Raw genomic sequence first — 23,907 nt, 5'->3', positions numbered from 1 at the left:
GCAGGAATTGGTCCATCCAGTCTGCCCAGCAAGTTTATTTAATTTTAATTTGTTTTATACTGCAGGAGCTGCCACTCTGTGCAGGCTCCCTTTAAGGGTAGAGATTGTCACTCCCTGCAGGTTACCCCTCTTCCTCATATTTCCATCCTTCACTAGGGAAAATGTTTTTGCCACGCCCTTCTGACTTGCATTACCCTTCTTCTCTTCTCACCTCTTCCGGGAGGGCATTCCATGCATCCTGCCACCCTTTCTATGAAGAAATACTTACTGGCGTTTCTCCTGAGTCTGCCCCCATGTCCCATCGGCTGACGCTCGATTCCTGAGCATAAAGTCTGTATCGTATTTCTCCTGTCTCTCCTCGCAATACCTTTCAGGTATGTTAAAGTCTGTATCGTATTTCTCCTGTCTCTCCTCTCCTCCAAGATTTGCACATTTAGGTCCTTCAGTTTCATCTCAAAAGCCTTCCAGTGAGTCTGTCTGTCTCCTTTCACTGTCGTCTCATTCAAGATCCTCTCTTCCCTAAGCTGCATCCAATTTCCCTGAAGGAAATGTTTAAGAAAAAAATCTCCCTAAAGTCCCTAACTCCTGAACCAAAAGCTTTCTACTTGCCATTCCCAAATGAAAGATTTGAGAGGAGAGACAGCTAGGTTGGTCTCCTACATGATCAGGAGAGTCTGGATTTAACAACTTTTTTAGGAAATTCTTGTGAAAAGCAAGCAAAACCTGCAATGTCAATTGTGACTTGAGTCCTGGAACTAGATAGGGATTTATGGAACAGATTTGTTTTTCAAGGGCAAGATAATTATCTTTATGGATGCAGCGAGAACTACCCAGAAAAATAGGAAACAAGTTTTCCTTCTCAGACCTAGGGTTTTGCAGATTGGGTTAACATTTTCTATTTTAAACCATCCATCAAAATTTGTGGCTAAATATCAGAATGAAAGTTTGTTTTCATTCGCTCTTACTTAGTGATAACCTCATTATATGTTCACATTCTGATGCTCTATGCACCGAGGGTTAATTTCTCCTTAATATATTAGAAATCTAAATACTTGGAGGCCAATATTTAAAGATAACCAATTATCAGGACGCGCGTTTTCCCTTACCCATTATTCAGTAAGGGGAGGAAAACTCGCGTCCAACCCGCGGCACCTAATAGGGCCCTCAACATGCAAATGCATGTTGAGGGCCCTATTAGGTATGCCCGCGCGATACAGTAAGTAAAATGTGCAGCCAAGCTGCACATTTTACTTTAAGAAATTAGCACCTACCCAAAGGTAGGCGCTAATTTCCTCGGGCACTGGGAAAGTGCACAGAAAATCAGTAAAACCTGCTTTTCTGTGCACCCTCTAACTTAATATCATGGAGATATTAAGTTAGAGGTTCCGAAGAGTAAAAAAAAGTTAAAAAGAAAAAAAAAACTTAAAATGGGCCCGCGGCTGTCGGGCCGAAAACTGGACGCTCAATTTTGCCAGCATCCGGTTTCAGAGCCCGTGACTGTCAGCGGGCTCGAGAACCGATGCCGGCAAAATTGGGCGGCGGCTGTCAAACCCGCTGACAGCCGCCGCTCCGGGCTAAAAGGAGGCGCTATGGACGCGCTGGTGTCCCTAGCGCCTCTTTTGCCTGTTTCTACCGCATCACCTAATTTAAATACTGAATCGCGCGCACCGGCGAGTGGCCGGTGCGTGCGCCAGGAGAGCGAGCGTTCGCTCTCCTGCGGACTTTACTGAATCGGCCTATATGTAAGTTAGCTGGATAAGACTTGTCTAGCTAACGTGCACTGGATATTCAGTGGCATGGCAATGTGGCTAAATATTAAATTTAAAAGGAAGAAAAATAGAGTGGAATCCCACACTCGATAAAACATTCAGGAAGCCAGCAGAGTGTGGAATCATTAAAGGTCCTTGTAAAATTCTGGTGATTCCCAGCACTTTATTTAAAGGACAACGCCTCTTGTCTGAACCGTCTCGGTTAACAGTCTTAAAAATTGTTCCTCTTTGCCCAAAGGCTGCATCAGGAGGGACAAAGGTAGAAAGTCCAAAAGCTTTTCTTGTATCAAACATCAATGTAGGAGGAGCTGTCCTTTTAAATAAAGTGTTGTCAATCCCCAGAATTTTAAAAGGACCTTTATTGATGCCACAGTCTGCTGGCTGCCTAAGTATTAAATTTATCCAGATAAACCCCTGATTTATCTGGCTAACAACTTAGCTGGATAAGTCACTTATCCAGCTAAGCCCTGGGTTCACTAAACCACTATGCTTTATTGCAGGAGGGACCCTTATATAATGAGCAGCATGCTCGTGATATTCTGCCCTCCCCTTAAAAAATATCATGGTTGTATTGCTGCTTTGTTTAGTCTCACAGTAAAATTCTGCAAGGTAAAACAAAGCAGCAGAGGCTTTTACCATGTGATAGTGACACCCAATACATGGGACTGCCATTGCCTTAAAGAGCATAAGAACATAAGAACATAAGAAAATGCCATACTGGGTCAGACCAAGGGTCCATCAAGCCCAGCATCCTGTTTCCAACAGTGGCCAATCCAGGCCATAAGAACCTGGCAAGTACCCAAAAACTAAGTCTATTCCATGTAACCATTGCTAATGGCAGTGGCTATTCTCTAAGTGAACCTAATAGCAGGTAATGGACTTCTCCTCCAAGAACTTATCCAATCCTTTTTTAAACACAGCTATACTACCTGCACGAACCACATTCTCTGGCAACAAATTCCAGAGTTTAATTGTGCGTTGAGTAAAAAAGAACTTTCTCCGATTAGTTTTAAATGTGCCCCATGCTAACTTCATGGAGTGTCCCCTAGTCCTTCTACTATCTGAAAGAGTAAATAACCGATTCACATCTACCCGTTCTAGACCTCTCATGATTTTAAACACCTCTATCATATCCCCCCTCAGTCGTCTCTTCTCCAAGCTGAAAAGTCCTAATCTCTTTAGTCTTTCCTCATAGGGGAGTTGTTCCATTCCCCTTATCATTTTGGTAGCCCTTCTCTGTACCTTCTCCATCGCAATTATATCTTTTTTGAGATGCGGCGACCAGAATTGTACACAGTATTCAAGGTGCGGTCTCACCATGGAGCGATACAGAGGCATTATGACATTTTCCGTTTTATTCATCATTCCTTTTCTAATAATTCCCAACATTCTGTTTGCTTTTTTGACTGCTGCAGCACACTGAACCGACGATTTCAATGTGTTATCCACTATGACGCCTAGATCTCTTTCTTGGGTTGTAGCACCTAATATGGAACCCAACATCGTGTAATTATAGCATGGGTTATTTTTCCCTATATGCATCACCTTGCACTTTTCCACATTAAATTTCATCTGCCATTTGGATGCCCAATTTTCCAGTCTCACAAGGTCTTCCTGCAATTTATCACAATCTGCTTGTGATTTAACTACTCTGCACAATTTTGTGTCATCTGCAAATTTGATTATCTCACTCGTCGTATTTCTTTCCAGATCATTTATAAATATATTGAACAGTAAGGGTCCCAATACAGATCCCTGAGGCACTCCACTGTCCACTCCCTTCCACTGAGAAAATTGCCCATTTAATCCTACTCTCTGTTTCCTGTCTTTTAGCCAGTTTGCAATCCACGAAAGGACATCGCCACCTATCCCATGACTTTTTACTTTTCCTAGAAGCCTCTCATGAGGAACTTTGTCAAACGCCTTCTGAAAATCCAAGTATACTATATCTACCGGTTCACCTGCAGGTCTTTGACACCCCCCCCCCCCCCCCCCAGCCACTTTTGGGCCACCAATTGAGGTGGCCCAGAACAAAAAAAATGATCAAACTAAATGTAAAGAAGTCCATGTGAAGATGCAGCCCCCCACCCCAGGTAGGCCAGGCAGGTCTATGAAGGCTCTGGTTCATTTTTTTGTAGGCTTTGAGGATGCTTATTTATTGGCCCGCAAGTCCCTTTAAATCTAACGTGGGCCCTTTTGGGACCAGTGTTAGTCTCGATGCTCTCGCATTAGATTAGTGTTTTGCAGAAAGGTGTAAATTAGAAATATGTCAGCTACGTAATTTTATTTACATTGGATTACTTATGCATGAGTTGTGGGGTTTTTGGGGGGTTTTTTGGTTTGGTTTTTTTTTTTTGCATGGATTTGCAAAATTCATGAATGCAAATGCCATGCAAAGCAGCTCATTGGAAGAGGGGAGGAAATTGGGCTAACTTATGCATGATATTGCAAATATCACGCAATATTTGCCACGATAAGGCTATAGTGTGTGATATACGCTATTTAATGCACATTATAACCCTAATGCAGCTTCAGCAATCTCCCTCTAAGTGCTGCCTGTTGAACATAATTGGATATTCAGCAGCTGCTACATAGCCAAATAAGTCCTGTTTGAGTATTGGCCTCTTGCTGTTTTGTCAATTTTCTTGGAATTGTGCTTTCTCTATCCAGTGTGGTAGACGTTTGTGTATTGGTAGAAATGTAATTGATTTTCTTTCTACAGTTTTTTTTTTTTTTGTTTTTTTTTAATAATATCCTTTTCCTAACAAGATGTAAACTTCTAAGAATTTGTTTTAAAAATGAATAAGCACTTATGTGCATTGATACATTGGAGGTATTTAAATGTCTATCATATCTCTCCTATCCTGCCTTTCCTTTAGGGTATTCACGTTTAGATCTTCGTCTGTTCCCCTATGCTTTATTTATCTATAAAATATATAACCTGCTGATCTCAGCAAGGAACAAATGTATGTACATAATAACCACCAACATAAAACAGCCACAAAACATAAAATGTACATATACATGAGCTTGCTCACTCCCAACCGCCCCAACCCTCAACCAAGCAACCCAGAAGTAAATCCCATAGAACTGGAAATTTAAAAAAAAAACCCACCCTAGCCAGTCCTAAAGGCCAAGGAGAACAGATGGGTCTTACGCAGTTTACTAAATCTTAACAGATTGTTTTCATTTTTATGAACTCTGGAAGCTCATTCCAGAGATTTGGTCCTGCTATTGCAAAGATCTGCTTGCCTGAAGCTTTTAAATGAACTACTTATGTAATGGGATCGCCAGTAGACATCTACTAGAGGATCGGCAATTATGAGATGGATGATGACATGTATTTGAGACAAGGTACTGAGGAACATTCCATGAGTAGCTTTAAAAACGAACACCAAGATTTTAAACCTAATCCACCATGAGATTTGTCAGCCAGTGCAAACTATTTAGGATGGGAGAGATTTGTTCTCGTATCTGACATCCTGAAATTAAACAAGCTGTTGAATTTTAGATTAATTGTAGTACCTTCACAGGGAGACCCCGAAAAAGAAAATTGCAGTAGTCTAAGGAGCACAGCACTAACGATTGGGTAACTAAACGGAAGTCCGCCACATGAAGAAAAGGTTTCAGAGTCTGTAAAAGCCGAGCTTGGAAAATGAATTCTGAACCAGAGGTTGAAACAAGAGACCCAGTACTCCTAAACCTCTAACGAGATTTAAAATGGGGATCACAATATTCTCAAAGATATAGCTTGGTGGAACATTTGTGGCTTCTCAGTGAAACAGAAACAAAATCTCAGTTTTGGATAGATTCAGGACTAATTTATTGCTGGAAAACCTGATAATTTCCCCAATGCTGCCTCCAAAGATGAATCCATAGGGATATAAAACTGGATGTAGTCTCATACACATTGAACGAAACAGCCAGTTTATAATAAACACGTGCTCCGTGTGAAGCTGTGGTAAAATAACAGATGTCGGCCAATTAGTTCATCTGTTCTATTGATGTCTAATCCTGGCACGTGTTCCTTAGGCTGGTGAGGACTGATAATGCTGCAAAGTCTAAAGTGTCCTGGAACAAGGGGAGCCTCGGCCATCTTGTCAGCGTGAGCTTGGGTAACAGTCGTATCCATTTCAGGAGAGCACCACAGTCTGGGCTTGGGTAGCGAGAGAGTTAAAAATGAATGACCATTAATGTACGCATGAAGGCTCATGGTACCATCACCGTAACCAGGGCCCAGTTCCACTTTATCTTGGAGTGCAAAAGGAACAGGAAGAAGCTTCCGGGCCATAAATAAAAGAATGATGGAATATTAGGAATTATTTGAAATGGAGATTAAATCAAAACCGAAAATATCATTATAGTGTGCTCATATCTTGAACAGTGTGTGCAATTTTGATCACCACATCTTTAAAATAAATTAATAAATAATACACCTAGAAAAGGGTAATGAAGACGGGGTTATGAAAAAACTTCCCTATGAGAGGAGACTTGGGGGGGGGGAACCCCCAAGAATCTTCAACTTAAAAAGGAGATAACTGGGGATTGTAAATGAGCTACAGAAGAAATGGAGCCAGTGTTCGTGGTGGCAACTATGCAAATATATGGCCATGCATTGTTTTACCATCGTATTTTATAACATGCACATAGCGCACACACATTATAAAATATATGTACACTGGCCAACGCGAGAATACATGCTATGCATTGAAACCACATATTTCAAGGGAATGTGCGCTCATACTTTTACCCACCTATTTAAAAAATATATGAAAGTGAGACTTCAGGGATGACATCACTGAGGTCAGCAGGATGGAAAGCTAGCTCCAGGTCCTCTCTCTCGTTAGCGGCCGCCATTCCTCCGTTTAAAATTTGTCATCTGCTCGCCTCTCCACAGAAGGATGTGGAGTGAGGTCAGGGCTCTCGATTCGCCGTAAAATCCAGCGAAAACGAGCATCAGGAGGCCGGTAACGAGCCGCCATATGGCGCACCCCCCTCGCTGCATTCGCGCCTGATCCGACCACCCCCCATCTCAATCGGCCGCCATCTGAGCTCCTCGATTACCCTCTCCTGTTTTTTGAGTGGAGGGGAAAGTAGATACTCGGGGCTCCCAAATCGCCATGGTCTGTGGCGAAAACGAGCGTTCCAGGGCCCATGATGCACCAAAGATCGGCGCGGTCCTCTCAGCTTCATCAGCCTGGTGTAGCCAAGATGGCGGCCACGGCTGCTGGTGAACACACAGCTCCGGTGGCAGAGGTCTCGGAGGAGGCCTTGCTAAAAATCTCTACCAGGGTTGGAGAGGCCTTAGATGCAAGGCTCCTCAAAATCCAATCTTCAATGGATGATATAAAAACCGCAGTAGAGGGGCAGGCAAAAAGGCTGGAGGAGGCGGAACACAGACTATCTGCCCAAGAGGACCGACTGATTACTGTGGAAAGGCAAGTACAAGTCTTTTCTACTCATAACTCATCATTGCTGGACCGCCTAGACGATCAAGAGAATCGGAACAAACGCAATAATATTAAAATAGGCCTCCCGGAATCGATACCAGGACAAGAACTGTATGATCTTATTGAAACCTGGCTGCAGAGTCAATTGGGTCTGACTTTAACTTCTGGATGCCTGCGCTGTGAAAGGGTACATCTGATGGGATCGCCCAGGGAGGACGCAAGCAAACTGTGACCTGTGATGGCCAGAATTTTAAACTGGTCACACAAAATTCAACTTATGCATGCCTTCCAGCAACACCCTGGCATGGAATACCAAGGGAAGCGGTGGGGTGAGAATAAAGCAGTGTAAGTGAGGGAGGGGGGTGGTGGGTATGGAGGCAGCTAGATTTGTGAGGTGTTTGGGGGAGGGAGACGGAGTGCAGCAGTGTATCAGGCCAATTCAGTAAAAGTTGCAGGAGAGTGGGTGAGCACACAGGCCACTCTCCTGTGCATGATTCAGAATTTAAATGAGGGCCCGCAGTAAAAAGAGGTGATAGGGACACTAGCGCGTCCCGAGCGGCGACTGTCAGAGAGTTTGACAGCTGACGCTCAATTTTGCCGGTGTCGGTTCTCGAGCCCGCTGACAGCCATGGATTTGGAAACTGGACGCCGGCAAAATTGAGCGTCCGGTTTTCAACATGCGAGCCGCAGGCAGATTTTAAATATTTTTTTTTAATTATTTTTTACTTTTGGGACCTCCAACTTAATATCGCTGTGATATTAAGTCGGAGAGTGTACAGAAAAGCAGTTTTACTGCTTTTCTGTGCACTTTCCCGGTGCCAGCAGAAATTAACACCTACCTTTGGGTAGGCGCTAATTTCTGAAAGTAAAATGTGCGGCTTGGCTGCACATTTTACTTTCTGTATCGCGCGGGAATAACTAATAGGGCCATCAACATGCATTTCCATGTTGCGGGCGCTATTAGTTTCGGGGGAGTTGGATGCGCATTTTCGACGCACTATTACCCCTTACTGAATAAGGGGAAAAGCTAGCGCGTCAAACGCGCGCCCAAACACGGGTTAACAGTGCGCTCTGCCGGAGCGCACTGTACTGTATTGGCCTGTAAGTAAGGAGTTTGTGGATAGAACCAGGTTGAGTGAGGGGCTCCACGGAATGGGGGGGGCCTATTACCCTCATCCCAGTCTTCCCTCCTCCAGCAGCCTCATCCCTAGTCCTCCCTCTTTCTGCTTCCACTCCATCCTCAATACTCCCTTTCTTCTCACTTCTCCCCCTCGACTCCCATTCCTCCCCACTCATCCCTTTCCCCCTCTTCTCTTCTCGCTTCTTATCCTCCCTGAATCCCCCATCCTCTCCTTCCTCTTTCCTCCTCCATTGCTTATCTCTTTATTCCTCTTGCCTAAGATTCTTTCTTCTCATTCCTAGATCCCGTCACCTTCTTCCTCCCCAGTCCCAATTACTAAGATTCGTTTTCCTCTAAGAACCAATTAAATTAACTGGACCAGGAAATGTCAGAAAAATATTTTTTATAAATTGTATATTTTATTTAAATTGCAAATATATGCAAATTTGCCACTTAATTGCCACAGAAGTTTTGAAAAATATGCCATGGAATTTGCCAGTTCTTACCACAGAATCTTGAAAAATGTTGCTGAGAGAAACCAGGGGCTCTGGTCATTCAGTCCATTTTACCTGAATAACTGCAACTTAGTTGTGTCTTCTGATTATTATCCCTAAATAGGGGAGCAGGCATCTTATAACAGAACTAAGGGGCACCCGATGAAAGCCTCACGTACAGGGTACTTCCTCCACACTGTGTGGAACTCATTCGGTACAGACGGTGGATTCTTAAAGAGATTAGGCAAGTCTGTGCAAGACGGCTAAGCCTGAATCCACTGAATATAAGAACAGGGGATCAATGCATCTTTAAACTTTTTTTCTTATTTTTCTCTAAGCACCTGCTTCTTGTTGCTTTAAGACAGAATTCTGAACTTTTAACCCAGTTGGCCAGTTCTTATATTTTTATGTTCATCTTTTCCTGTTTTTCTTCTCTCAGGTCCCGCAGGATAATTGCGAAGCTGAAACATAAACTGGAACTTCTGAGAAGAAAATCTTCTGACATAATTTCTCCTGTCTAGATACTGCTTAATATTACACTGCAAATGTTGGCTTACAATAAGCAGAATATAGGAATTTACATGAAATATCCTGTAGAATTTTCAATAAACCAATAAAGTTGCCAGCATGTCTGTCTACCTACCTCCTCTGCAATTCATTGCTTAAAACCCTGCCTTGTTCTAGGATTAAATGGCACATAATCTGATATCCATACTACCCCAAAAAGATCCCTTGCTTCTGGATTGCTAAAACCTGGGATTGGAGGGGATTACTTGGTGGGGGAGGGTCTTCAGGAGAGAATGCCAGGAAGGGTGCAGGAAACAAGAATACTGTTCTATAGGGGTGTTTCTAAGATGCAGGGTGGGGGGGGAGCTGTTATTGATTGTCACCATTTTATCATCTATCCTAATCTTGTGTGCCAGGTTTGGGAGAGCTGAGGAAATCCAAAAATGAAAGAGCTGGTTAGCACGAACAGCATTGATCCTCCTTGATAGAGATACTGCTCTGGAGATGGCGAAATATGTGAATCCTCTTTGGGGCTTCCTGTACTTCTCCTTGAATGCACAGAGTGCATCACTGGGACCAGGGAGTGGTGTTGACATAAGGAATAGCTGTGTCGGCTGGACTGAGGTTCAATGCATTGACGATGAGAGGGTCTCAATACATGAACCCTCCAATGTCAATGTTGCTAAAACCCGATGTGTTGATTGCAGTGAGGGCTGGTGCATTATCGACATCGAATATGCAGACTGTGCCGAGAGGATCTATGGTGCCATTTCCTGATGCATTGTTGGTGCTGGAGCTCGAGACAGTGGTGGAGCTGGATGCAACAGGATGGATTCCTACCTTGGCCTCAGTGGCACCAATGGCTTTGAGTCCAGTGGAGCCTGCAAAGGGCTTTAAGGACTCCTGCATCTGGTGCTTCGATGCTTTGCTCAAACCTGTTGAGTCAATAAGCTCGGCATCCTGCTCAACCTGGCACAGGAGGACTTGAGGTTCTACGTGGGGAGGAGGACCAACTCCAGCTCTTCACTGACTTCTGTAACATCTCTATTTTCCATGCTCTGGAATTCTGAGGCATCCAGTCATAATGGTAACAATTCAGTGCATCATGGCTTTGTTAGGAAGCACTCGAAAATCTGTTCCACTTTCCAGGGGACTGTGTGTCCTTGGACCACGGCTCGACCCCAGAGGAACTCCGAAGAGGCACTACGGCAGGCAAAGCATGCTCAAGCATGGGCTGGACAGGAGCGAGGCTGGACTGAAGACAGATGACTGAAGAGACTACCCTCCTCTGGACCTTTACGCTTTGGAAGACCAGCAATGCAATGGTAGTCTTATGAACAGTCCTCCGACCGTTCCAAGCCAAAGCAATTACCATAAGTGCAGACTGCAGAACAAAAGAATAGGAATAGCTTTTCAGACCTGCCACTGGGTAACTGCAAGATGTGGCAGGCCGGATGGATGCCAGGGCAGCGAAGACCGGAACATGGAGATTCAGACGAAGACTCAGGAACAAGGTACTCAGAGAAAGGTTCAAGGTATTCAGAAGACTCAAGCTAGGTTCTAGGCATTCAGAAGAGTCAAGCAAGTACGGGGTTGAGGCTGCGACGTAGCATGCCCTACACAACCCACCACAGGGCGGACCCACGGGACTGGTCGTGGACCACGCTGGACTCAAAGAGCCTCTAGATGAGATGTGGTGAGAAGTAGAGGAGCATGTCTCAGAAACTGTAGAAGCCTGTACCGGAACGCTCCCTACACAGCCACCAGTGGCTGGTCGCGGACCACACTAGAATAACACAGGTACTAACAGAGTCTTTGGCATGGATGGAGCAGCCCCAAGAACATCCAAGGGCTGGAACGAGATTCAGGACGGAGGGCCAAGACGGGACTTGGCTTCAGGCAAGGAAGACTCTCTGGAGACTTGAGCTGCGAATGAGAAGACAGGCAATGAACCATGAGGAGACTAGACCACCACATGGCATGCCAGGAAAGAGTGACATCGAGGAACCAGGAGTTCAGGACATCAGGACTGGAACACGGACATCAGGAACGGATTGCAGACTTCAGGACGAGACATGGAGCTCCGACAAGAAATGAAGAACACAGGACCTTGAAGAAGAGCTGGAACAGTGAGACTCCTGGAGTGAAGGACAGGAACATCCAGGAGCATCTAATTCCTTGCGAGGGCAACGCTGGAATGAATGCGGGGCCCTTTTGTAGGGCTGAAGAGGACAACGCCCAGGGAGGAGCCAGCAGGGGCCACACCTGGCTGGCCCTTGAAGAGGAGGAGAGATGTGCAGGCCCGCGCCTAGGGAAATCCAGGAAGGGCAGGATTGTTGGTGGCGTTCTCCCAGCCATGAGGAAGGCCCAAAGAACAAGGCAGGCAGTGGAGCAGCCCTGCCATGGAACTGGACGAAGGCAGGCTGCAGGAGTGGCTCCATACCGCGAAGACTAAAGCAGGAGCGGCAGCGGCGATCCCAGCCTCGAGGAAGAACTCCCGACGGCTCGACCCTGCCACACAGGGCAGGAGACAGCTGGGGAGAAGCCCGGACACAGCGGCACGACTACCGCGGAGGGAAAGGCGTCAGCAGCCCGACTGGCCACGGGAGGTAAGAGGCCTGCCCGCGAGGAGCGGGCAGGTTAATAACAGGCTCAGCCCTAGACACTGATAGCAAATACCGAGGCCATTGGTGATGGATATGTTTGTCACACGTACTCTTTGAAGCAACTGAGTGTGACCTGCTTACAGCCAGACATGATCTTACTTTTCTTTACTTTTTTTTGGGTTGATAATGAAAAATGCTGTTGAGGGGTTGTCAAAGCAAAGAGGAAACTTCAAGTAAGTTGAGGAGCAAAAATTGAACACTCAGAGCCTTGGATGAAAAAAGACTGAAAAACTAATGAGGCAGTACCTGCTCGGGAACTCCTGTGCATGCTCAGTAGAACAAAAGCTCTAGAAGGTAAGTGAGAAGGGTCCATTTGGGGACATTGGATGATGTCACTCACATATCATGGCTAATTAGTCTGCGTGTTGATGGAGAAGCAGCCGACCACATATGCTGTATTTTTGATGACAGCAGATCGAAAGACAGTGGACAGATGCTGTGGACTGAAAAATATCCTCTAAAAGAGAGCAATCTGTCATGGTATTTTCCCTAAAACATAATTACCACATGATCTTTCATGAACATTGCTTAATGACAAAGATTTCGGTATATTTATAAACTTAAGGGTGAATTTTTTCAAAGGGCCGCACACGTAGAAATTGGGACTTGCCCTTGAGGCCGGGCCCTATGCGAGCCACATGCATTTCCAAAAGGGCCTGGCCACGCCCCTAAGTCCTGATACGCGCACAAGCGCCGGGCCCTGAAAAAGGGGTGGGCCGGGGGACAGGATCGGGATGGGGAGGGGGCGGGCAGGACTGAGGCCGGCTGGTACGGCAGCCATTAGCCGCTGTCCCAGGGGAGCGTGCGCCAGCAGCCGGCCGCTGCACGGAAACTACTTCTCAGGAGGAGCAGTAAGTAGAAAAATTAAAAATTTTCAGGTAGTTAGATAGGGGTTAGGAGTCGAGGTGGAGAGAGAAAAGGGAATGAAGGTTAGACAGGGGGGTAGGGAACTGGGGGAGGCCTGATTGCGTCGCCATGCATAATTTACTAAAATTCATCCCCTCATGCGCGTGCTGTCCGCACGGCCAACGGATTTTATAACATGTACGCGGATGTTATAAAATCAGCGCATCCATGGACATGCGCACACGTCTTTTAAAATCTACCCCTTAGTGTCAAAGAGCCATTGGCTCTTTCCCCATCACATATAGAAATAAAGGGAACTAATAGGATAAGGTTATGGAGGATTTTAAAATATATATATCTTGTATGTGTGTGTATATATTTATTTATCCTTGATGTTTGTATACATAAATATATCTGTATGTATACACATGTAGGGTTGTGAGGAAGTGTACAGGAAACTCCCTCGTATCACCTTAAGGATGAGCTCTGGAAGGGAAGGAGTCAGGGCCCAGAAGGGTTAGAAAGGTCCCGGGGAACAGGCAGGAAGCCAGAGTACCAAAGGAGGATTTAATTTGCAGTACCAAAAGCAACAAACATAAGCTCTGCAAAGGTGCTATACTTTTCTGTTATTGTAAATAAAGTTTGGGTGTGGAAACAGCAAAGTCTGCCTTCCTCTGGCCTCCTGGCTGTTTCTCAAAGCTGTGGCTGCTCCCATTTACCACAAGGGTGTATATGTCTGTGCATGTATATGTGTGTGTAGAATGAAACAAAACACTTACGTCATAAAAAATATTTCTTTACACATACACTTAATATTTATCAAAAAGCATTTATTATTTTTATAAAAGTAACATACAATTCATACTCATTATAAACATTCACCCCAAAAATGATCAAAGGCCTTAGACGCAGCTATTTATAGTTCCTAAAAATGTCCTTAGTTTCAGAAGTCCATATGGTTCCCCTCCCCACATCACATGGTCTGTAAGAGCAGTAAGTACTTCTAACATCTTGAAGGCTTCATGAATATGCAAATATGTAGAGTGATTCAAGCTGATTAGCACTTAATTTCCTGGGACAAACTTGCCTTTTCCTCTGATTCCTTTAAGCAAACTTGCTTCCTCCACAAAGGACCTTTGTTTCCTGGCTTCCCCAGCAGGAAGAAAGGACCCCCCCCCCCCTCCCTGCTGCATCTTTAAACTGCAGAAAAGACCTGCACCATTACCTCCCCTCAGCCCTATTTCCATGGGACAAGAACGTTAAATGCTCATTATACCTTCTTATAAACCTGCCAGTAACCTCCTCCGCAGGATATGGTGACCTTTCCACTAAAGGGAACCTCCCGTACAACACTAATAAATTACCCCTACCTCCAGGGCCGGTGCAAGGGGATTAGGGGCCCTAGCGAACCTTCTGCCTTGTGTCTCCCTGCCCCCCCCCCCCCTCCCCCGGTTGCTCCATATGCCAATCACTAAAAATAACTTTCTTTTTTTTTTTTTAACCTTTGCTGTCTGATTTTAGTTTTCTAATTGGTTGGTCATAGGCTTTTTTCCCACCTTCCTTTTCTTGTTTTCTTGCCAACACCTCTCTCAGTCTTCTTCCTTCAAACACACAGTCAGGTTCTCATTCTCACATGCTGTCACATACATACATACACACACACACACAGGCTCTCACACGCTGTCTCACACACTTAGAGCATGTGAGAGTGAACTGTATCTCATACATACACACTGTCTCTCTCACTCGCACATGCTGACTTGCTCAAGCACAGGCTCTCACTGTCACATGCTGTCTCTCTCACACACATAGAGGCTCTCACATGCTGTCTCTCCAAACGTTCAGGTCCTCACTCTCACACAATCTCTCAACTCATCTTATACACACACATACCCACACTCTGCAGGCCCTCACCCTCTCTCACCACTGGGCCTCCTCTTTGCAGGTCACCATGGGATGGGCTCTGTGGCAGCCCTGATCTTCTTGGGCTGCCCGCGACGTGGGATCCGCAGCGGCCCTGCTACTGGGTCTCCTCCTCTTCTCGGGCTGTGGCGGCCCATAAACGCTGCTCCTCTTCTGCATGTAGATTATGCTCCTCCTCCCACATGGCTCCGGCAACATCCTTTTTCCAGATAAGTCTAGCTGCAGCTTTTTGCAGTAGTTGCAGAGGTTTTAGGTGACTGGATGAAAGTTCCAGAAGTAGTGAATTATAGTAATCCATGTTAGAGAATATTAGAGATTGCAAAACTGTTCTGAAATCAGCTATGTTTAGTAGAGATTTCAATCTGCTCAGGATTTGTAACTTGTAGAAATCAGATTTGGTCAGTTTGCTAATCTGGATTTTCATTGTTAAGTTTTCATCAATTTAAACTCCTAGATCTCTCATTTGTGAGTTGCTGGGGATAATTGGCAATATCCAAGATCGATACCTGGTGGAATAGATTTTGGTGGATTTAAGCTCAGCCAGATTAACTCTGCTTTAACGGGGTTCATCGATAGTTTCATTTGAGCAAGCTTTTCTTTTATTGTGACCATATATTCGGTGATAAGCGATGAGGTTTTTACAAATTATTTTGTTAATGGGAGATAGACTTGCAGATCATCAGCATAAAGAATGAAGTTTATTCTTAGGTCTGTTAGTAATTTGCACAAGGGCAGCATGTACAGATTAATAGAATTGCAGATAGTGCTGATCCTTGTGGAGCGCCTGTTGAGCATTGGAATGTGTCCGATAAGTGATCATTGAATTTGACTTGGAAAGATCTGTTTTTAACAAATGAAGTTAATTATTTAGGTACATTTCTCAGCTGTCCACAAAGTAGGTTATGGTCGACAGTATCGAAGGCTGCAGTGAGATTAATCAGTACTAGGCAGTATGATTCATTTAGAGTCAAAGCCCCGAAGTATAGAGTCAGATAGGGATTGTAGAAGGGTTTCTGCTGAGGGATTTTTTTTGAAATCCAAATTGATTAGGATACAGGGTTTTATTGTCTTCTAGATGGGACTCTAATTGGGTAAGAACTGCTTTTTCAAAACATTTTGTGATGAAGGATAAGTTGGAGATTGGTCGGAGTTGTCCCAATCGTCAGATCTTCCTAATTTATTCTTTAGGATTGGTTTTATTAGGGATGTGAATCGTTTTTTGACGATTTAAAATATCGTCCGATATATTTTAAATCGTCAAAAATCGTTAGAGCCGCGATACAATAACAATTCCCCTGATTTATCGTCAAAAAATCGTAAATCGGGGGAAGGGGGAGGGCGGGAAAACCGGCACACTAAAACAACCCTAAAACCCCCCCAAAATGCCTTAAATTACCTGGGGTCCAGAGGAAGGGTCCCGGTGTGATCTTTTACTCTCGGACCTCCAGTGCTTGTAGAAATGGCGCCGGCGCTACCTTTGGTTTTTCCGTACGGAAAAACGATTCGCGGCAGGAGATCGCTCCCGGACCCCCGCTGGACCCCCAGGGACTTTTGGCCAGCTTGGGGGGGCCTCCTGACCCCCACAAGACTTGCCAAAAGTCCAGCGGGGGGTCCGGAACGACCTCCTGCAGTCGAATCGTGTTGTCTACGGCCGGTGCCATTTTGCGCAAAATGGCGGCGCACGATTCCAGTGGGGGTCCGGGAGCGATCTCCTACGCTCCTGACCTCGGGGGACAAAAAACAAAATGGCGCCGGCGCTACCTTTGACCTGTCATATGACAAGGCAAAGGTAGCGCCGGCGCCATTTCTACAAGCACCAGAGGTCCGAGAGTAAAAGATCACACAGGGACCCTTCCTCTGGACCCCAGGTAATTTAAGGCATTTTAGGGGGGTTCGGGAGGGTGGGGGATTTATTTTAAAGGGTCGGGGTGGGTTTTAGGGTTGTTTTAGTGTGCCGGTTTTCCCGCCCTCCCCCCCACTGGACCCCAGGTAATTTAAGGCATTTGGGGGGGGGGGTTCGGGAGGGTGGGGGATTTATTTTAAAGGGTCGGGGTGGGTTTTAGGGATGTTTTAGTGTGCCGGTTTTCAATTTACACGATTTTCACGATATTTAAAAAACCCAAACGGCGACAATCCGATTCCCTCCCCCTCCCAGCCGAAATCGATCGTTAAGACGATCGATCACATGATTCACATCTCTAGGTTTTATTACTGTCTGTTTTAGACCTTGGGACATATGTCCTTCTGCAAGGGAGAGGATGACTAGTGTTGTTTGTTGTGGAGATTATGGTTTGATTTCAAGTGGATGAGAAGCTGGCTTTAGTTTAGTTATGATTTTGCTTATTTCTAGCTTCGAGACTGTGTCAAATGATGACCAAATATCATGTGCATTTACATCAACCGATGCGCTATTAGTGTAGGTATGAGTGATTTGCTGCTTCAGCCTTTGGATTTTTTTTCCAGTTAATGCTGTCGCAAAGTCATTACATTATGTTCTTGTGAAGTTATTGTTCGTAGTTTGGATTGCAGAAGGGTCTTTTATTAGATTCTTAACTGTTTCGAACAGTAGTTTTGAGTTGAAGACAACTCTGTGTATTTGTTTAGCATAATAGTCTTTTTTTAGATTTATTCATTAGTATTCTGTAGTGTGATAGGTATGATTTGTAACTTCTTAGAGTTTTGTCTGTAGGGTTTTTTCGCCAGAGTTTTTCAAGTTTTGAGGTTTTTTTTTTTGTTTCTTTCAGTTCATTATACCAGGGTTTCATTTTTCTGAGCTTATCATAATTTTTGTTTAAAGGTTTGGTTTGAATTGGGCTGTATTTGTCTATTTCTTTGATCATTTTCTCCCAAGAATAAAATGCCTCATCACAGCTATTTAGATTTAGGTTGTTTATTTTGGACTCTAATGCATTAGTGTTTCAGTTTTGATTTTCTTTCTGAATATTTGCTTTCAGATGTCATCGCTGAATGATTTTTGAATGTTAGATCTGCTTTAATTAGGTGGAGGTCAGACCAATGGATTATTTTGTGCATGGTATTTTTACAGCAATTAATAGAATTTGCAAATATGAGGTTAAGAGTATTGCTTGTTTTGTGGGTGGTCTTGGAAACGTATTGAGTCCATCCTAGAGCTTCCATTGCTTCTAGGAACATGTCACAAGAAATGGATCATGGGGAATCATTTACATGTAGATTAAATCTCCTAAGATTATTGTTGTATCAGATGTAGGGAATTCTTTTGTGAAAAGTTCGATTAAGTGTGATCAGTCCTTTTGGAGTAGGCCTGGGGGGCAGTATACCAATCCAATGTTAATTTGTTTTGATTTTAAGATGGCTACTTCATGGGGAGGGTAGATTTCAATTTTATTTAGTGTTAATTTGAGTTCCTTTCTGCATATTATTAGTTAGCCACCACCGGTTTTATTTTGTCTTGGTACATGGAATAGATTGTAATTAGGATGTGATAGTTGGTTTAGTAGTCCATTGTCTTTGTCATTTAGTCAGATTTCAGTTATGCAGAATATTGTTGGTTGTTGGTCATTAATAATATCATTGATGAGCGAGGATTTTCTTTGAAATTGATTCTACATTAAGTAGAAGCAGGGTGAACAGTATGAATGTTTTGATGGTTTGGTTTTTGGTGTTGTGTGCTGTAGGCTTTTTTTAAGCCATGTTTGGATTTTTGTATTTGTTGCTTATAAGGTCACCGTTTTCCCCCTGTCTTATTTGTTGTATTCTTGTTTTAATTCCATGTCCGATTGTGATATATGGAGCAAAAGGTACAGCACTGTAGAGCAATGTGGATTTCTCAGTGTGGTTCTCCATGCAGGGAGTGCGTTGATGACCTATGGGGTCTTCTGGAATCTTCTGGGTCCTCTGGGACTATTGGGGACCACTAGGGTGTTGAGAGCTGGTACAGGAGCACACTACATGTATCATGCAGAAGGAGGGGGCCTTGGTTCTTGAGTTGACACAAGAGCCGGTAAGAAGACCATCAGATATTTCGCTCAGGTGGTTGGGGGGGGCCTTGCTTTAATTAGCTCCTGTAAGGGAACCAGCACTGGATTTAGCACATGAGTCAGTACAGGAGCTGGCACTGGAGTCAGCAAGGGAACAAGAGACTTCAATCGGGCAGTGGAGCAGCTCAGATTTTAATCGCCCAACCTGTTACTGAAGGGCCCAAGGGGAGGGGCCGAGGCCATGTTCCTCCTAATGATTCAATTTCTGGTTGGCAGTGGGATGGCTGAGACAGAGTGCTTCCAACAGACTGGATATCAGTCCATCAGCAGGGGGGGGGGGGGGGGCTGCTGTCCACAACCGGTGAATGTAGAGGGTAGACCGTGAGGACCTGGCGAGAGGTCGGATATCCTGGTGGGAGGCAGGTTGGGGTGGCGGAGGCAGGCCGAGGGTCTCAGGCCAGTGGAAGAGGTGATTGAGATCCTGATCAGAGGTAATCAGTCACTCACCACTCTCAAGTCCTCTGATTCAACAGAATGTTTGGCCGCTGCTGCCGTAGCTTTCTTAGATTCTCTCCCGGATTCTTCGCTTCCGTCACTCGTAATTCGCTAGTGTCCAGGCCTCGGCAGTAGGAACTTGCAGGGAGAGCTTTTATTTGGTTGGCGCCATCTTGATAACTTCTGCTCATCAGAGCAGGTAAGTTTAAAAACAAACAAAAAAAAAAAAGCTAGGTTGGTAGGGTTTAGGGATCGGAGAGGAGAGAGGAAAAGGTAGGAAGGATAGTTAAGGGGATAGGAATGTTCCATCCCAGTCCGCTCCTTAGTTGGAGCAGACTGGGAAAGAGTGGAATTGCGTGGCCGTGCATATTTTAAAAATCCCCCCCCCCCCCCCCCCCCGTACGCATGAGTGGGGCATCCGCATGCGCGCCCAGGCATTGGATTTTATAACGTGCGCGTGTCGGCACATGCATGTTATAAAATCTGCACGTCCATGTGTGTGAGGGTTTAAAAATCTATCCTTAGGTGTATAAAGATGTATTAAGAGAACTGCTGGTGCCTATTTACATTAACTGTGTTTATGCTAGCTTAAAAGATAACTGTTATATGCAACTGAACATCATTTCAAACTATGTCTTTTTTTTTTTTTTTTGCAGATTTTATAAGCCCTGTATCCAAACACCATTAGCTCATTTAAAAAACAGAAATCAAGTTTTCTTTGATTATATATTAAAGATATACATCTAAGAACTTAACCTATTTTGCACATTGGAAAACCAACTATAAATACACCCTTTCTAACAACCACCTGTTTCTACCAGTGCTCTTATCATTAACCTAGAAGATGTGGTAGGCCTGATTGACAAACTAAAGAGTAGTAAATCACCTGGACGGGATGGTACAAACCCCAGGGTTCTGAAGGAACTAAAAGATGAAATTTCAGACCTATTACGTTACAAATTTTTACTATCATTAAAATCAGCCATTGTACCTGAAGACTGGAGGGTGGCTAATATAACCCCAATATTTAGAAAGGGCTCCGGGGGCGATCTGGGAAACTATAGACCAGTTAGCCTGACTTCAGTGCCAGGAAAAATAGTGGAAAGTGTTCTAAATATCAAAATCACAGAACATATAGAAAGACATATTTAATAAAACAAAGTCAGCATGGCTTTACCTAAGGCAAGTCATGCCTCACGCATCTGCTTCACTTTTTTGAAGGAGCTAATAAACATGTAGATAAAGGTGAACCGGTAGATGTAGTGTATTTGGATTTTCAGAAGGTGTTTGTCAAAGTTCCTCATGAGAGGCTTCTAGCAAAAGTAAAAAGTCATGGTATAGGTAGTGATGTCCTTTCGTGGATTACAAACTGGTTAAAAGACAGGAAACAGAGAGTAGGATTAAATGGACAATTTTCACAGTGGAAGGGAGTGGAGTGTGGAGTGCCTCAGGGATCTGTATTGGGACCTGTACTTTTTCAATATATTTATAAATGATCTGGAAAGAAATACGACAAGTGAGGTAATAAAATTTGCAGATGATACAAAATTGTTCAGAGTAGTTAAATCACAAGCAGATTGATAAATTGCAGGAAGACCTTGTGAGACTGGAAAATTGGGCATCGAAATGGCAGATGAAATTTAATATGGATAAGTGCAAGGTGATGCATATAGGAAAAAATAACCCATGCTATAATTACACAATGTTGGGTTCCATATTAGGTGCTACAACCCAAGAAAGAGATCTAGGCGTCATAGTGGATAACACATTGAAATCGTTGGTTCAGTGTGCTGCGGCAGTCAAAAAAGCAAACAATGTTGGGAATTATTAGGAAGGGAATGGTGAATAAAACAGAAAATATCATAATGCCTCTGTATCGCTCCATGGTGAGACCGCACCTTGAATACTGTGTACAATTCTGGTCGCCGCATTTCAAAAAAGATATAATTGCGGTGGAAAAGGTAAAGAGAAGGGCTACCAAAATGATAAGGGGAATGGAACAACTCCCCTATGAGGAAAGACTAAAGAGGTTAGGACTTTTCAGCTTGGAGAAGAGATGACTGAGGGGGGATATGATAGAGATGTTTAAAATCATGAGAGGTCTAGAACGGGTAGATGTGAATTGGTTATTTACTCTTTTGGATAATAGAAATACTAGGGGGCACTCCATGAAGTTAGCATGTGGCACATTTAAAACTAATTGGAGAAAGATCTTTTTCACTCAATGCACAATTAAACTCTGGAATTTGTTGCCAGAGGATGTGGTTAGTGCAGTTAGTATAGCTGTGTTTAAAAAAGGATTGGATAAGTTCTTGGAGAAGTCCATTCCCTGCTATTAATTAAGTAGACTTAGAAAATAGCCACTGCTATTACTAGCAATGGTAACATGGAATAGACTGGTTTTTGGGTACTTGCCAGGTTCTTATGGCCTGGATTGGCCACTGTTGGAAACAGGATGCTGGGCTTGGTATGACATAGTATTGCATGTTCTTATGTTGGGTTTCAGATGCCACCTACTGTTCATTTCTAAGAACTACTCCCATTCACAAGAATTCCTGGATACTTTCCAGCTTGATGCTTCTTTGGGGCAATGATAAAAGACGACCTTCCCAGAAAGAGGAATAGAAGAACTGAAAACAGTGTTCATCATGTTAAGAATGTTAATGTAAAGATTATGATATATAATTTTAAGATGCAAATTAGCTAGTTGTGAGCCCTCTGGGAGTACAAAACTACCTACAGAACCTGAATGTAATCTGCTTTAAAGTGGTTGAAAAAGTGGGCTATAAATAGAAAAAAACTTGAAAAAAAAAGTTCAAAATCTTTACAAAAAAATTAATAAATAAATAAATAAAAATGTAAGGAAAACATTTTGCTATGCAATTCAAATAAATGTTTTTCCTGGATTTTGTTTTTATCTTAGTCACATTATTCATGTGTGTGATGATGATTATATTTCAGATCACCTGATCTCCAGGGTGAAAGGAAATGGTGTTCAATTAACATGGGACTTTTATTTACAGGATATGGTATAACAGTCTTTAGGAAGGTGTGGAAGTTTTAGCAGGTCACAGTCAGGACTGCAGCTGAACCAAAAGTGGAGTGTCATAATGGGCTTTTATTGTGATGCAACAACATGGGATGATGTTAGACGTGTGTGATCTTTGATTTGTGGGATGTTCATTTTCTGCCCCTTAGAAAATATCCATACCCCTCCTGACCTGAGTGGCCTCAGTATGACAGAAGTCTCACCATGCCGTTTTGGTTAGAGTGTATGGAGGAGCACCACTGCCCATGGGGAGGGCTATAGTAGTATAAAATCCCTCTGTTCCCTGCTGGAGAAGTCATCATTTTGGGTTGACCGCTGAGATTGAGCAGCAGTGAGGATTTCAAGCGCTGGCATTCTGCTGCTCTTACACTGAGGGCCTCTTTAAAGCCGGCATCCCCTTGAGAGGGCTCCTAGAGAGAGATTTGAGGCGAATTCAAGGGTGGAAGTATCTGGGAGTTCAAAGGAGATAAGAGGTTGACAAAATTAATGGACTGATGCATTGGGAGTTGCTGAATGGAAGAGCATTCAGCCCATCAGAGCCAGACTAATCTCAATACCATCAGCCCATGACTCCAAGCAGGGAGAGACAATAATTGTATTGTAGAGGAAACCCAGAAACAGCTTCCCAATAGATTCTGGGAGGCCCAGGGAGGAAAAAGGCCCCATTGAGCTAACTTGTCAGAAGAAAAAGTGTGAACTGGTTTTAGATTTTGTGTTCGGCACCAATTTTGAGTAAAAACTTTATTTTGAACAGTGTTGAGCTGAAGAGTGATTTATTTTATAGTAAAGAGTTTGACTGGTATACAAAGGAGTCCCAGAACAAGTAAAACCTAAAAGGCCTTGAAACATGTATTGCCGCCCCTATGTGGGAACCCCAGAACAGTCGGGGGCTCTGCATGGTCCATGGCCCTCCCTCTATGCCCCCCTGCTCAGGCCCTGAATAGACCAGGGCTGCACCAGACAAGAGAGAGTACAACATCTGCGGTGCCATAGCTCTTGCTAAGTAACTGTGTCATTAACTGCTGGGCTTGGGTCACCCATTCCCCCTTCTGAAGGTGACACACTTATGTATTTTTTTATTTCAAAGTCACTGCAACTCTTCTCTCTCTACTGTCAAGTCCTTGCTTCAGCTGTGATAACTACTGCTGAGGTGGATACTGTGGTCTCCCCCTGGGAAGGTGCTGGTTGGGGGTCCGGGGCGGTACTACCCCCATTTCTGGCATGCTTCTTATTTCTATGAGCCAAAACATTGTCTTTCTTCTCAAACTTCTTGCCACAGGCATCACAGGAGAATTGGTAGAGGGAGTCGATATCATGTTTCTTCATGTGCCAGTTCAAAGAAGCCTTTTGGCGGCAAGTAAACCCACATATTTCACACCTACGGAAGAGACAAAGAAAGAGGGCGAGTGAATCCACATAGCCCATGACCAAAGCAAAGAGAGAGAGGCTATCTATATTCAGGCTTTAGTCAGATTTGTTATAATACATCGTTTATTTTGTTTAGAAGCTGCTTTCATTCGTTCCCCTGATGCAGGTGCTTGGTCGCCAAAATGCTGCAAAATCAGGGTCTCTTATACCTATGGATACAGCACCAGTACGGACACACAGTTAAAAGATTTAATTTCAAAG

At 43.9% G+C, this 23,907-nt stretch overlaps 2 protein-coding genes across 3 annotated transcripts in view; one reads left to right on the top strand and one right to left on the bottom strand.

Annotated features, from left to right (window-relative positions):
• The window catches only part of LOC115074071 (autophagy-related protein 16-like), an 83,042-nt gene extending 73,571 nt beyond the window's left edge, over positions 1-9,471 (top strand). Inside the window, exon 7 of the mRNA XM_029573185.1 lies at positions 9,273-9,471. Coding sequence (XP_029429045.1) covers positions 9,273-9,354 — 82 coding nt within the window. The 3' untranslated portion in view covers positions 9,355-9,471. The remainder of the gene's footprint in view (positions 1-9,272) is intronic.
• Positions 9,472-23,034: 13,563 nt separating this feature from the next.
• ZNF692 (zinc finger protein 692) overlaps positions 23,035-23,907 on the bottom strand; it is a 95,529-nt gene continuing 94,656 nt past the window's right edge. For both annotated transcript variants that reach the window (XM_029572824.1, XM_029572823.1), the window contains exon 10: positions 23,035-23,656. In XM_029572824.1, the coding sequence (XP_029428684.1) occupies positions 23,392-23,656 (265 nt within the window). In that variant the 3' untranslated portion in view covers positions 23,035-23,391. The remainder of the gene's footprint in view (positions 23,657-23,907) is intronic.

This window comes from Rhinatrema bivittatum, chromosome 12 (assembly GCF_901001135.1).
Source record: "Rhinatrema bivittatum chromosome 12, aRhiBiv1.1, whole genome shotgun sequence".
NCBI lineage: Eukaryota > Metazoa > Chordata > Amphibia > Gymnophiona > Rhinatrematidae > Rhinatrema > Rhinatrema bivittatum.
The sequence above is the reverse complement of the archived record's forward strand: the minus strand, read 5'-3'. Positions and strand labels throughout refer to the sequence as shown.